At 39.8% G+C, this 15,069-nt stretch overlaps 1 protein-coding gene across 3 annotated transcripts; it reads left to right on the top strand.

Annotated features, from left to right (window-relative positions):
* Nucleotides 1–2,595: 2,595 nt before the first annotated feature.
* Nucleotides 2,596–14,998, top strand: slc7a3a (solute carrier family 7 member 3a). 3 transcript variants are annotated; one of them, XM_017698666.2, is made up of 12 exons: nt 2,596–2,732; nt 7,465–7,936; nt 8,522–8,683; nt 8,834–9,005; nt 9,122–9,240; nt 9,384–9,606; nt 9,962–10,101; nt 10,862–10,964; nt 11,057–11,283; nt 11,524–11,690; nt 11,866–11,974; nt 12,501–12,646. In XM_017698666.2, the coding sequence occupies exons 2-12, from the start codon at nt 7,570–7,572 to the stop codon at nt 12,644–12,646; spliced, it is 1,935 nt and encodes a 644-aa protein (XP_017554155.1). In that variant the 5' UTR covers nt 2,596–2,732; nt 7,465–7,569. The 3 variants fall into 3 exon arrangements, with proteins under 3 accessions (XP_017554155.1, XP_017554156.1, XP_037401724.1); XM_017698667.2 differs by lacking the exon at nt 2,596–2,732 and adding an exon at nt 2,803–2,913; XM_037545827.1 differs by lacking the exon at nt 2,596–2,732 and having other exon boundaries at nt 7,570–7,936; nt 12,501–14,998.
* Nucleotides 14,999–15,069: the final 71 nt, after the last annotated feature.

Below are 15,069 nucleotides of genomic sequence, written 5' to 3'. Positions count from 1 at the left end.
AAATGCAGTGTTATACGGTTTGAAAAAACACACCCTTTTCTTTTAAAGATTGAAAGATCTTTTTCACATTGTGTGTAGGAGAGACTGCAGTGAGTTTGTGCATAACGCATGATTGACACATTAAGCCCTGGAGTGGAAGCTAAAGGGGATATTTTTGATGCCTATACAAACCGACACATCATATCCACCGACGTCAAAGAGCACAGGGCTTTCTTTGATCCAGACACTTCAGCCCTCTTTGTCCAAACCCTGCTGAAGGGACCAGCCACACAGGACAGAACTGAGATTACTAGTGCTTTGTTAACAGTGAAAATGCACTGGATGAGATCACGGGATGTAAAGCTGTGGCCTGGTTTGCAATGGTCACCATTGTTTTACTGATGGGAGACTAACAGCTCAGTCAACTTGATGAGATGGAAGCAGATGAAACAAGAAATGAGCTTCCATAGGCCCTACAGCGCCAGTCTAGAGCAAAGTCCATAGAAGACCACGTATGGTAACATGTTTAGGTACTCAAACTCATGAGAGTGAACCTTCTATTGCATTTCCTCACTCTCACAACCGCATACCTTACATATTGGCTTCACAGTAGTTGCTGATTAGTAAGTCTTTAGACTGATTACTGATAGGGGTTTAATGAGACACTTATTTCAGTTGTCCTGGTTCTACGGATCTCTAATGATATACTGCACAGATCGGATCAGTTTGGAAAATTTTGTTGCAGAACAACAGATTGCAAAGCAACTTGTCCTTGTGCAAAACAGGTCAGTTTAGTTAAAACTGAGCTATAAGCAATAGAAAAAACTTTGAACCCCTTTCTGACTATCAAGAAGTTTCATTAATGCATTGATATCATTATGTTGTTAATAACTGAGTAATAAGCCTAATGTTCCAGAGTTTAACATGAATTAACTACTTAATCGTTTAAAATTCATTCACTTAGCAGCATTATTTTTATTCATTTATTGTTTTTGTTCTTTCCAAATGAATACATAAATGAACATTCACTTACTTCGGAGATGTGGAGAAATATTCCTGCAGATTTCTTATGAAAAACTGAAAGCAAGTCTCCTGAAAAGAATGGAAGCTGTAAAGGCAAAGAGTGCACACACTAAATACTGAAAAACATTATATTTAGTTGTTGAGGCTAATTTTCTGTAAAATACTGTTCAGTGTTTTCTTTTCAATGTTTTTGTTTCCTTTTCTTTTTTCATTTTTAGGATATGCTTAGCAGAATTTGCCCTCCGTACATTAAAGTTTAGCAAGACAAACTGAAGGAAACCATTTCACACAGTCAGGCATTACACGTCCCACACTTCTCACAGGGCCAGCGGGTGCAGAATTTCACATTGCTGTTTATTTTATTGAGCTTGACGGCAAAGCTGGAGCGGATACCATTTTACACCCCCCACCCCCGGGCCCACTCATTACTGAGAAGTTCAAAGTTTCCAATAGTAAGCTTCTTTCCTTTTGTTGGAACACTGCCCGACATGCATTCAAGCACACAAACCTAAGACAAAGTAAACCTTTATAGTCACGAAAAGATACTTGACAAAGCAAACAGGAAAACGTGTGTATTTTTATACACAAAGCAAATACCTGGAGAAAATGTGTATTCTGCACGGATTCTAAACTGGAAGCGTCCGTCATTCTCAAGCAGAAATAGTGCACAATAGCAAGAGTGTACAATGTATGGTCACATTTAGACATCAGTCGCTTATTATCGAAACAACGCATGTAATACTCGATGACCTGTCTAGACAGGAGAGCTGAGAGATATTCTAGGCTTATCCCATTACCATACATCAAATAGCTTTGCACTACATTTTCGGAACAGCTCAGCTTGGTCCTTCATTGTTTAGTTAGCCTCTTTGTGTGTGATTCAGGTCTACTTGTAAAAGGTAATTATGAGAGTGATATTATTTACACTTAGAGGCCACTTCGCTTGGTACATTTGAACTCTGTTGACCTCTTTCAAGAATGACCTGTTTTTGATCAATGGACAAGTGTTAGACTTTTGAAAAGCTCTTTATGCAAATATAGTGCAACCATACACAGAGTGGGCCCCTGTAATGGGTGCACCCTCCCTTTCTGTGAAAGATTGTCTCTGAGTGGCTAGGTTTGTGTCTGAGGGTTGAGTTTATGAATTAAGAAGCATTCAATTAGAAAAGGACAATTCATTTTCTCCTGTTGTAGCTATAGACTGGCCAAAACACAGCAGGATCTGATCACCTGACTTCTGAGTACAACAGTAGTGTCAGAAATGTGTGGATGACCTCTCAAACCTGGCTGTACGAGGTACGGCAACCTATTAGGTAACTCCAATAAGGTAAAATTTACCTAGTACTTTAAAAAGTGAGCATTTGCCATGCACTGAGAACGACCACAGATATAGTACGTTTTAAAATCTGATTTATGGAATATGTTCATCCACTCTCAAATATAAAACCAAAAGACTGCAGCAGAATTAAGCCATTCGGATAATTAAGCATTCACACTTCATACGAGTTTGAGAAGGGCATCTATCTTCTTTCTGTACCTTCATTTTAGGACTCTCCCGTTGTCCGTGTGGGCCTTATGAATGAGCGGGCTTGCAGAGGGGCGTGTTTGTTTACAGACGTTGCTACGTCACCGATAAACCAGTGAAATGAGGAGCTGGTTTTCTCCCGGGTTGGTTCATTGAATACTCACCGGCCGACAGAAACACAGCGAGGGTCCAAAATCTGCAGAAGGTAACGACGATTGATCAGTGCATTCAGATTTACGTTTTGTTAAATTTCCCTTCATTAATTTCTGAAAACGAGTCGAGGTTTTTAAATCAGTTTTGCTACCACAGCAGAGCCTCTCCTGGTGCCGCTGGAGCTTTAACGTTACTGTGGATTCTGATGCAATCGTCCCGCTTGTTCTCGCCAGGTTAGCGCTATCTTGTTAATCTAATTCAGCGCCAGTATTTAATTTGCTTGACTGAAGGCACGCATTGCATTTCATATTTATTTTAAGGCATGCCAAATAAGACTGGCAACAGGAAAGCTTGGTAAATGAATGAATGAAGAGCGCTCTCATAGCGACCCATACCCAACTAGTTTAGTAACAGTAAAGACCAATTGCATCCTTTCTAACTAGCTAGCTAGGAATTCCTATATTATGCATACACGTTTTTTCCCCGTGAGACTTCCAGTCAGCGGTCAGTAACTAAGTTACACGACTTCTTGCATCATTTGGTCCTCTTCCAAGTTTACGCATATACTTAACGTTAGCAATTTATTTATTAGCTATTTAATTATTTAAGGTTATCTTGTCTGTTTTGGACGCTGGCTTCGATGTAACGGTAGTTTCCGCGTGGTGGATTTTTCCCACATTTGTATGGCAGTAGCACCGATAATCTCCCAATGTTGTTACCCTACGTTAGCTAGTTAGCTAGTGTGCTAACTAGTAATTTTAGCTACTGCTTCTCACTTTTGAGACATTTTCCCGAGTAGTAAAACAAGGCTAGCTATTTAACAGCATTTGTTAATTTAGCTAATCCTCACACTTGCCACGTTTCATAGCGAAACGGCGTGCTTTAAAAGAAAAAACGAAGCGAAATGCGTTGTTTTGAGCCCATACGTGAATTCCCGCTCTTCTCTGGCATTTTGAATGAGGGCTAAAGGAACCGGAGCAGGTCTCGGCTGGAAAAGAGCTGTTGCATCAGACGGAGAATGCCAGCTGAAACTGGCCTGCGCCGAGTGACTTAATATGGTTGTGATATTTTTGTAGGTTAGTGTTCAGGTATTGGACACGGCGGTCGTGTGAAGGTTCGTCGATACACTCCACTATTACCGCTTACCGCGTTTAGACTGAATTTGTTTCCTGCATGACAGCTTCCCTTCACATGACTCACATGCTGCAGCTTTGGTGGTCTAATGCGAATGTAGTTAGTAACGTTATAGCTGGCGTTTTTTGGACTGATAGTCGCCACCTGGACACGTTGCTCGATTGATTCTCAGCAGAGTGGAACCATGTATTTTAACTGAATCAGGCTTTTTCTGAACCATGTGGGTTCACAGCCTGCTCATGCCCTCATGCTGTGCGCTCGTAATACGGCACCAAGGGCAAATGGAACCCGTGGTTCCTCTAAACGGTTTCAGGGCAGTTGCTCCAGGTATGAAGGCTGTATATCCTCTGTGTGTAACAGGATAAAATAATCTTTTATTGTGTTTGGTCACAGCATGTGGACTATTGAGTGTCTCGCAAAATGCAATAAACTCATTGTTGCCTGACGTCCTCTATGATACCTGCCTTCCAGCCAAGTCAACTGCTGAGTTCACAGAGCATCAGTGAAATGGTTGTACCGAGACATTACTGACCCTAATTTGGCAAGAAGTGGACCCTGAGGAAGCCAGTTCCTGTGAGGATTTAGCAAATCCTGTCACACTGAGTGGCTGTAATAAGGCTGAATAGGCCTTTTATGTACACCCATACAGTGTGTGACCAAGGCCCAGCAGATTTCTACCCACCAACCTCAGAAAGTGCAGGGCAGGTTTACGTTTCTCTGTTGTTGGATGAAACTCACCACACCGGATGCTGAGAATTAGCATTTTGTTTTGTAATCTTTATTCCTTTAAATGAATTTTCAATTGAGTCTTTGGTTCACATCAGTTCAAACTGTTAAGGTATCTCTAGTAAGAGCTGTAAAAACAGCTGTAATGTGATATGAAAACAAAACAAAAACATGCTTCTAATTGAAGTCTTCGGTCTAAGCAGGTTAGCAGGTTGGTCTTTGCGTAATCTGCTTAAGGTGCATAGCAGCATTTATTTTGAGAAAAGCCCAGTGAGTCACTCCATGGTATTGCTTTCCTCATTCAATTGAGAGAGGTATCAAGGCTTGTACTGGCCATCATCCTCTTCATCTTTCCTTCTGTCTGATCTGCTTGTTTCAGCGTTCAGTACTGTAGTTGTTTATGGTTAACGCATCATTGGAAAAAAGTTTCAGACACAAGGCTTCTGTACGTTGGGTGTGTTTATATTTAATGGGTTGTTGGAAAAATATTGTTGGTTAAACAAAGCAAGATACTTCAGCTGTGATTGCTAAGAGTGTCACAGACATTAGCACAACTTTCTCATGGTCTGGTCAGACATAAAATAATCAGACACTTGCGTATCACCTAGACGCCCTCGTGGAGACCACAAGAAAGAGATTAGCACAGTTGGGTCCAGGTGACGCAGAGTGGCCTATCTTAGCCGTGCACTCACTGTATCCCCAGAACAAAACACTCTAACCCTTCCGAGAACCTCACACACGCTGAGCGATTAGCGCTGTTAGACTCTCACCATGAGGAACGTTCTCAAGGCCACGGGTTGCTTTGCACTCCTTAACCTTCTGCTTTCTGGTAGTCACCTGTGCAAAGGGAGGAAGTCAGCTTTGAACAGCAAAACTTACATACAACCGTGAGAGCTATTTTTAGAATATATGCTTTATTTACAGTGTGGAAATCGCACTGCATGATTTTTGTAAGCGCTGCATGTTCTCTGGAAGAGTGCAGGCTGCGCCAATGGGCAGTGAATGAAGGCAGCCATTGTATGTGTTGTGTAAGGCCCTAGTGGTGGCTTAAGCGTTCAGTTCTTGCCCAGACTGATCTCGATCAAACCTTTAAGTCTCGCCAACTGCTCTGCCAAGAGAAACAGCCCATCTTACAGATAAAAGGTTCTATTTCAGCCTCTCCATTGTATGTGGAATTTAAGGGATGTTTTTCTTGCTTTTTTCCAACTTTCTTCTTTGTCCGACATGCCTTTGATCCATGGACAAAGTACAAGACATTCCACAACTTTTTATGAACCCATTTTTAGCTTACGATTGAAGCTGTTTAAGTTTTCACATCCTTACTGTGGAACAAGTCATGTTAGGTTTTTGTCTGAGTAATTGATCTCCATCATTAGGCAGGAAGTCAGATTTTGGGAATTGCAGCACTGTTTTGTCTCTGTTTTGACATGAATGGATATCTCCCCACCCTTTCTCACCATTTTCATCTCTCACAGTCTTACTTTTTCAGTTGAATCCCATTTCGGAGCCATTTGTTAGAATTCACTGCGTAATCTTAGTTGGACTGGCTCAGTTGCTGCCATACAAGATTGAATGGTGTCCTTTTCCATGCCTAGGCTGGAACAGTGACACAGGAATAAGGTATACTGACATTGTAAATGCCACCAATAAGAACATGATGGCCTTGGTAAGGAACCAGACACTCTTTCTGTAATGTCAATATTAGTGAACTCCAGGCTGCTCAGTCTCTTAGAGGGTCGTGTGAATTGATATACTGACAGTACGGGGAATCAGGCAGCTGTGTTGACTACCCCTTGTGTCCAATTCTCATCCTTGAACTCTCCATGAAAAGTATTCATTCGGCTGGCTTGGTTTATGTTATCATTTTACACTGTTTTTACACAGCCTCTGATAACAGTATCAAAGCCTGAAGTGTTGATGTAGGCGTGATGGTTCCAGCTGGTCAGATATCCATGGTGAAGGCTTACACCAAACAGTGTACAGTTTCACTCTGTTATCAGTTACTCTGATGACATTGCAAGACTTTCCTTTGTGGATCACATCAACCACTGACCATGACTTGGTGGTGCATCTTTTTAGGCTTTATGAATATGAGCATATATGCATTGGTTTATCTTTTTTACATCTTCTGTCTTTTTTTTTGATGTATGAGTGGACAATGTGATGTTATTGTTATTTTGAAAAATTGTCATTTACTAAGCATAAGTATTGTCTGTACTTAAAAGACCAAACATCTATTTTTTTTTTTTACATATAGAGCATATTTAAATCCTGTTTAGGGCATTGCAGTATGTAATTTTTATAGTAATTTTAAAATGGCCTGTTTTGCTGCTGCATTAAATATTACGATGTATGTTATCTGTTGTGAAAAGGTATTGTGATGGGATTTCCACTATGTCACCAACTCTTAATGTATTGTAAATGCAACCTTTTTCAGAATCAGAATAGTTTTATTCAACAAATACATGATTAAGGCATGTATCTCAGGGCATATTTTACAAACAATCCACAAATAAAACAAATACCTGGGGCTTATTGATTTTTATTTATGAACCTTGGGTAAAATGACACGGGGTGGTGGAGGTGGCCTAATCATCATTGTCTCACTGTCTGCTTTTAATAAAGGCCAAACATTTGGTTGTCCTGTCAGAACGATTAGCACCTTAACTGATGCATTGTGGTTGTAATTCTGAATAGCTCTAGAGACAGCCTGGAATTAATGTACTAGAGGTGCGGCATACGATGATGATCGTCAGCCAGTCATGTCCTGACTGGAGCAGTTATGTAAAAAGCCTGGAATGCATTTTTTTACATAGAGTGCAGCTAAATCACCTACTGTAATACATGAAACTCTCTCACACACCCACACACACACCCAAATTAAACCTGTCTGCCTCTTCTCTGTCATTTTTTTTCTTAACCAGGTGTGTACCTCTGTGAAACCTCTGCTTGAGATTCGTCACTTTGAAAAACAGAGAACTCCAGCTGTTCCTGAACATCTCAACTTATTTCATCTACTACATTCAGTCATGGTGGATAAAATGGCCTCTGTAGGGCGTATGCTACTGCGTCGCCGTGTACTGGACTGTTCGGGGGAGGAAACCCGCTTTGCCCGTTGCTTGTCCACTCTTGACCTGGTTGCCCTGGGCGTGGGCTCCACACTTGGAGCTGGGGTGTATGTGCTGGCTGGAGAAGTGGCAAGGGAGAAGGCTGGCCCTGCTATCGTTCTTTGCTTTCTAGTGGCTGCTCTCTCGTCTATGCTGGCAGGACTTTGCTATGCAGAGTTCGGCGCTCGAGTTCCTAAGACAGGCTCGGCATACCTCTACAGCTACGTAACGGTGGGAGAAATCTGGGCCTTCATTACTGGCTGGAACCTCATTCTCTCCTACGTTATTGGTGAGTTTATGTGGAACTTTTACAACCACTACTTAAGCTTCAAGGGAATAAGTCTCTGCTATATTAGGAATTGGTGCAAAGAAATACACTCAAATGAGTGTTTCTGTTGTTGTTCAGAAGCATCAATTATTCATGTTGTGCATACTAAAGAAAATAGTTTTGGTCAAAATAACTTTGGCCAGCCTGTAACCATTATCACTATTTCCCACACACCCTCCCAAAGTATATTGAAGACCACCCATTTAAATAAATTCCAGTGACAAAATATTTTATATTGTTATAAATTAAAAAGGGCACGCAGTGACACTGACACAAAGCATCACTCTTTCTTTGTGGCCTTTTCCATGATCTAAATCTTCACTTTAACCAAGTTCATTCACTTATTCAGTGTCTTATCTGAATACCCAATGAAATAAACAGATGCTGTGATGAGTCAGAAATCCTTATATTCAAAGAGACATTTTTAATATCTTGTAAGGCCTATCACAATTAAAACATGTAGCAATAGAATCACATAACTAAGACTTATCCATATTATTCAGTCCTAGTGTTAACAGTTGTAGCTAATGAACTTCCTTTCTTCAGGTACTGCCAGTGTGGCTCGAGCGTGGAGCTCCACCTTTGATAACCTGATAGAGCAAAAGATTTCCAGCTTCTTCAAATCTTTTATGGCTATGAAAGTTCCAGGCAATGTGCTTGCTGAGTACCCAGACCTCTTCGCACTTGTTCTCATTTTGCTACTGACTGGTGAGCAAACCATTAAACTGAATGTAATTTCTTAACTCATCTTATATTGTAATTACATTGTACATATAACTTTGTGTAAAACATAAAATAAAACTTTTCTTGAGTAAGTCAGTGGGAGATAATGACTTGTATTCTCTGTGTACTCTTTAGGTCTACTTGCATTTGGAGTGAGCGAGTCTGCACTAGTGAACAAGATCTTCACTGGCATCAACCTGGTGGTGTTGGGCTTTGTCATCATGTCTGGTTTTGTAAAGGGCAATACAGCGAACTGGAATCTCACTCTTGACAATTTTATCAATGATACCAACATCACGTCACCAGAGTGAGTTCTCTTCATGAACACTTTTTTTTTAAATTGTAACACTCTGTATGATCTACCAACAGTGTTATTAGTTTGCCATTTGAACTTCTTTTTAGAATGTACTCTCTTTTTCACAGGAAAGTGGAGAACTCATTTGGAAGTGGAGGTTTCGCACCATTTGGCTTCAGTGGCATTCTGTCTGGTGCTGCCACCTGTTTCTATGCCTTCGTGGGTTTTGACTGCATTGCTACCACAAGTAAGTCACTTTGTCCTCTCATTTTAGCATCTAGGCAAACACTGACCTCCTTCTCTGCTGCATCTGTGTATGTAAGTCATTTTATCTGCTTATATGACTGTGTACATATGCATGTAGTTAACTTTGACCTTATTTTGCTTTAGGTGAGGAAGCCAAGAATCCAATGCGTTCCATCCCAGTGGGAATAGTGGCCTCTCTGCTCATCTGTTTCTTTGCCTATTTTGGTGTGTCGGCTGCGCTTACCCTCATGATGCCCTATTACAAGCTCAACACTCAAAGCCCCCTGCCAGAGGCTTTCAGTTATGTGGGTTGGGCCCCAGCCCGCTACATAGTGGCTGCGGGTTCACTCTGTGCCTTATCGACCAGGTGAGAGAGAACGCACTGATCTTTATAAGTTTGTAAGTCCTTGGGCAGGGGTGTCCAGTTTCAGTGCTGGTGGGTTTAAGTTGAGCAGTTTGATCATGTCATTGTGCAAAAACACTTGATTTAACACAGGTTAGTTACCAGGTTTAGTAGGTGTGTTTGAGCATGGAAATCAGTAAACTATGCTGAACTGCAAATCTCTAGTGTCAGAATTGGACACCCCTGTCCAAGATTAGACAGCGTCCTCAGGCAAATATTGCCTGAAAATAGTGGTGTGACTGTTTCATACTGTTGTGGCTATTCTGGATCAGCAAAGTTCACTATAATGTGCGTGGGGGGGGTCTTTTTTGTTCTTCAGTCTATTGGGCTCCATGTTCCCCATGCCGCGAGTGATCTACGCCATGGCAGAGGACGGGCTGCTGTTTCGTGCTCTCTCTAGCATGAACAAGCGCACCAAAACTCCACTGATGGCCACTGTGGTGTCTGGATTTGTAGCAGGTGAGAGAAACTTTGTGTGTTCAATGTCTTAACATCTATTTCCATCTGCAGATCATGGAAAACTGAAAAAAAAACTTGAAAAGAACGTCTTTGTAGTATGTAAACATATTTAAGTTTCAAAACATACCATTCATTCCCCCTGTTCACATATGGAAACTAAGCTGCAACAATAGCTTGTTCTGAATTCCCCGTTTTTGTGATTCCATGAGAACAAACACATTTACACACAGTTTCCTATTTAGCTTAAAGCAGTTTAGCCCCATCTTTTCACAATGAAGGTAAAAATAGTGTTTCAGCCTCCACTGCTTTTTGGATGAGACACAATGCAGGGCATCCAGTCAGAACAGAGGTCATTTAGATATGTCAGTCTTAAAGGCACAGTATCAAATGGAGCCTGTTTTTGAAAGTTATATAATTGTGATAGTAATTTTTTTCTGACTATTTTTGGTACATAAAACAACACAAATATAGGCGAACCTCAGGGAAAAAAACTAAATACAAGGAAAATGTAGGATATGGGTGCTTTAAGATTCACTTTGTCTGTCATCATGATACTTAACAACTACTTAAAAATACACCATCAATTAATACTCATCACAGTATGAATTTGAACTTCCTAAAATGTCACATTATAATACAGTGTAAGGTTGCAATGCATTACAAATACATTGTCTTACTTTGCCTTACAGTACATTAAGACACAGTAAATTCATAAAATTTGAAATGTACATTTCATTTTATTGGGATTTATCTCCTGTAGCACTCATGGCTTTCCTCTTTGACCTGGCTGCGCTGGTTGACCTCATGTCCATTGGGACATTGCTGGCATACTCTTTGGTCGCTGTGTGTGTTCTCATTCTCAGGTATGCCAGAGATTACATAATATAATCTGCACATCATAAATATGCTTACGTGTTTCGTGTCCAAATCGGCTAATTTGTGTGGGTGTGTTTAGGTACCAGCCAGGCACCCTGAACTCCTCCAGTCAGAGCGAGAAGCTGGTGGAGTTGGTGGGAGGAGAAAAGGTGGCTGTTTCTGGAGACAGTGGAGATGAATACAGTCCAGACTCAGAGGATCATATTCCAAGGGAGAAATTTTTTGCAAAACTGCTCTTGTTTCCCTCCAGGGACGTTCCAACCAAGATGTCTGGAACTATTGTCTATGCCACAACCGCAATTATCTGTAAGAATTTTAAGTTTGGATTTATGAATTCAGTAGGCTATTTAATAAAGGTTATCAACAGTATGCATATGCAGATTGAGGGTGCTTTTTGGTTTCTTTGCACAGACTAGGATAATCACTTGTTTGTTTAAAGTCAGTCTTGCTTGTGCTGAAAATAGTTTGTTAGATCTTGAGGTCATTTTTATCCAGACGAATCCATCAGGAGCCATGAGTAATCTCTGTGTACTGTCTCCTCCACAGCGGTGTTGATTACTTTGCTGTGTGTGGTGCTGGCTGTGAATCTGGATGAGCTGCTGGTGGGCCATCCCATATGGGTAACTGTGTGTATCGTTCTGGCATTGCTCTGCTTCTTCTGCGTCATCATCATCTGGAGGCAGCCTGAGAGCAAGGAGGCTCTCACCTTCAAGGTACTTCATCAGGCTAATCATTTGCATGTGAAATATAGCCATAAAAAGGGTTTGTGACTACATGTTGACAAATCTTTCCCCCTTAACAACTTCCCGACCAAATCAGCTTATCCATTTTGTCTGTTATGGTCCTGTTATTCAGTAATAGAACTGAGCTAATCTTGTTTTCCTGCAGGTGCCTTTGCTGCCCTGGCTGCCTCTGTTCAGTGTTTTTGTCAACATCTACCTAATGATGCAGCTTGACCTGGCTACATGGTGCCGCTTTGCAGTATGGATGGGCATTGGTAAGTAGTCAAGTTATGTGAACAACAGACTGACCAAAGTATGGTGCAGTCCAATAAAACAAACAATTCAACTCTGAAAATGACCAGTAAACCTATACATATCTTCTGAGTTTTTATATTTAATGTTGATAATGATAAAATTGTGGTAAATCTGAAAAAACAATGCCTTGGGGAATATTGCCTTACAAAGACCTAAAAATGTATCTGAGAATTTTTGTAAAACAGTGTTTTGGCATCAGATGGCATCTGTGCAAACATTTTGAGTGATATCTTTCTGTGAGGGAGCGTTCAGGGGCAATAACTCTTCAGATTTCTGGTTTCCATCACTGCCACTGTGAACAATTCTGACTCTGTCAGCACATAACCGTGAATGGCTTTGTTTACTTCTCAGTGATTTAATTAATGTGGAATGTTTTTTTTTTTTTTTGTTTGTTTGTTTGGTTTTTTTTTAAATTTGGAATTCTCTCTTAAAACTGCAAATTCTTCCTTAATTCCTAACCTCTATCCTCCTTTGCTTTTCTCTCAGGTTTTCTGATCTACTTCTTATATGGCATCTGGAACAGCACAGAGGCCCTGAACAGTAAACAGCGCAAATACGTCCCAAGCACCAAGAATAAGAGTCCAATCTACTTAGGAGGTGATGAGAGTGAGGTAGAGGGGATTTCTCCCTGATAAAGACAAAAGCAGTTTGTCTCTTCTATGAAGTACTACAGCTCCCTAGTGAAGACTGCAGATTCAGTGTGACAAATCTAAAGGTCCAGATTCTTACTCTGTAGGGCGTTTCTCCAAAGCTTTATTTAAACAAAACTAGATTGCACTCTATGGAATTGATGGAATTACAAAAAACAAACACACAAAGCAGAAATTTTACTTGACATTGGTTAGCCTCTGCTCATGCTCATTATGCATTGTGCACCTCAAGTACAGAAAAGCTTGGTCATGTGTGCTGTACTCTTCAGTACTGTAAAATCTAATGTCTGCGTAAACAGGGTATTTGTGAGCATGTGGCGGTTGTTGTTTTCGTAATCTCAAAATAATCACATTTTCAGTTAGGACTAAGGCCTCTCAGTTCAGAGTTGCTACAAAGTCCAAAATGGTTTCCATCCCACCCTGTGGTCTCTGTGAACACAACTGCAACATAATAGTGTCCTCTTGTGGCTGATGTACAGACTGCAACTCCGGAACAATGCTAAATGATGAAAGCAGAAATCAGTACTTGGATATTTTAAGTTCCCACATGAAAAACATGTGGCTTAAGATTTTATTGGCACAGTGAAAAAGAACATGCAGATTTCTAGCGGTAAAGCTTTTAGGCTTATGTGTGCAGTTCATCCAATATTAAGACATAAGTCTGGGCTATGCATTTCAGTACATTTCAATCAGTGCAAAAACACACATCAGCATTGGAAAAATGCAGCGCTCTACTATATGATGGATTAGTACTGTAGTATGTCTGGGCGTGTGTGTGTGTGTGTGTGTGTGTGTGTGTTTGGCAATGGGAAACTGTCCAGTGTTAGCTTGTATATTATTTCTGTCTAATTCTGCTGTTTTAATGCCCTTTCTTAACCAAATGATGAAGTGTCTACCAAAACAGAGTTAAACTACAGCAGTGTTCCTACTGGAATATGAAGGCATAGACAAAATTCAATACTGGAATCTTTTAAAAATTAGCATTTTGTTAAAGGGCCCATATCATAGAAAAACAATTTCCTTCACTTTTTTGAAAGAAAAGACGTGTAGATATATACACATTGTTAAAGTTTTCAAATTGTACATTCTTCTCCCCAGACCATACAGTCTATATATGGAAGCCAAGCCTGTTTTGTTGATTTTTGTTTTTGTGAGGTCATTAAAACTGATCCATCTATTCTCTCATAGTTTAATCCCAGCAGTTTAGCCCTGCTGAACACTGCTGAAGTTATAAGCAGTGTTGCAGCTTTTTGAAAGAGGCATAATATAGGGCAGACAGACAGAGTTACAAAAGAGTTAAAACTAAATGATGACTGTTTTTGGCACAAAAAAGTATATAAATGTCATAAGTAGGCTTCAGAGAAAAAATAATGTAAGTTATGGGCTCTTTAACTGCTAATTTAAATCCCTGTAGACTGGAAGCCAGTAGAAAAGTTGCAGCTTGCTGTGCTGAATTAGTCTTTGGGGGTTTAAACGTTGTGGTATAGTTTTAAAAATACTTCAGCATAGAAACCCTGTTTTGTGATTATGCTCTGTTTCCTGAACCTCCTTTTTTTATATTTTGCTTTATAAAACTGGTCAACAATCATTTGAAGAAATGCTGCAGTAAGACTAAAGCAAAAGTTGAAGTCCCAAATGAATTGGCTATGAATGGCCTTTGTATCATATCTCATGGTATAGATACTTGTGGTTTCCATTGAAACTTTTTTTTTCTATTGACCTCATCTTTATGCATTCTATTTTGTAGAATTATTTTAATGTAGTTGAGTGGTAGTTTACTATTGTGTATATATATATATATATAAATATTGAGCTATGATATTGTAACAATTGATTTTCTTAACTTTTTTGTTTAGGTTGGTCAAATATTGTTATTATTATTCATGCTATTATGCATTACTTGTTTAGATATGTATTTTTGTATAGCTTTACCATCTTAATAGTGTGTGTACAGAAAGATGAATTGGTTTTGTTTACATGTTCTGTACATGTAAAAGTGTTCACAGATACATTTGTGTGTTCTTCATGGCATTATATTTCAAAGCAGTGATTTGTTTCAGTTTTGAGGCTCGTCTCTCCAATAGAACAGTGCCTGAAATTGAAATGAACCCTCAAAGGCCTGACTGGCTGGTAGATGTCAGCAGTTTCCACGCCTTTGGGATTAATTCATAGAACTGTTGCTTAGATGTTCTTTTTTTTTACAGTACATACTATACCTTTTAATATACTGTATTTTTGTTTGTCACTGGATTTTGTAAACTGTAAATATGTCATGTCAAATGGAGCTGTATTTTAAATGTCCTCTTTTTTTAAAATAAAATCATTACATTTAAATGGCTTCGCAGTACCTGTCATTTTCAACATCGGTAATATAAAACATACCTAAAACATCAAGGATGGGAGAG

The sequence above is a fragment of the Pygocentrus nattereri genome, chromosome 16 (assembly GCF_015220715.1).
Source record: "Pygocentrus nattereri isolate fPygNat1 chromosome 16, fPygNat1.pri, whole genome shotgun sequence".
NCBI lineage: Eukaryota > Metazoa > Chordata > Actinopteri > Characiformes > Serrasalmidae > Pygocentrus > Pygocentrus nattereri.
Note: the sequence above shows the minus strand (reverse complement) of the source record. Positions and strands in the feature narration are given on the sequence as shown.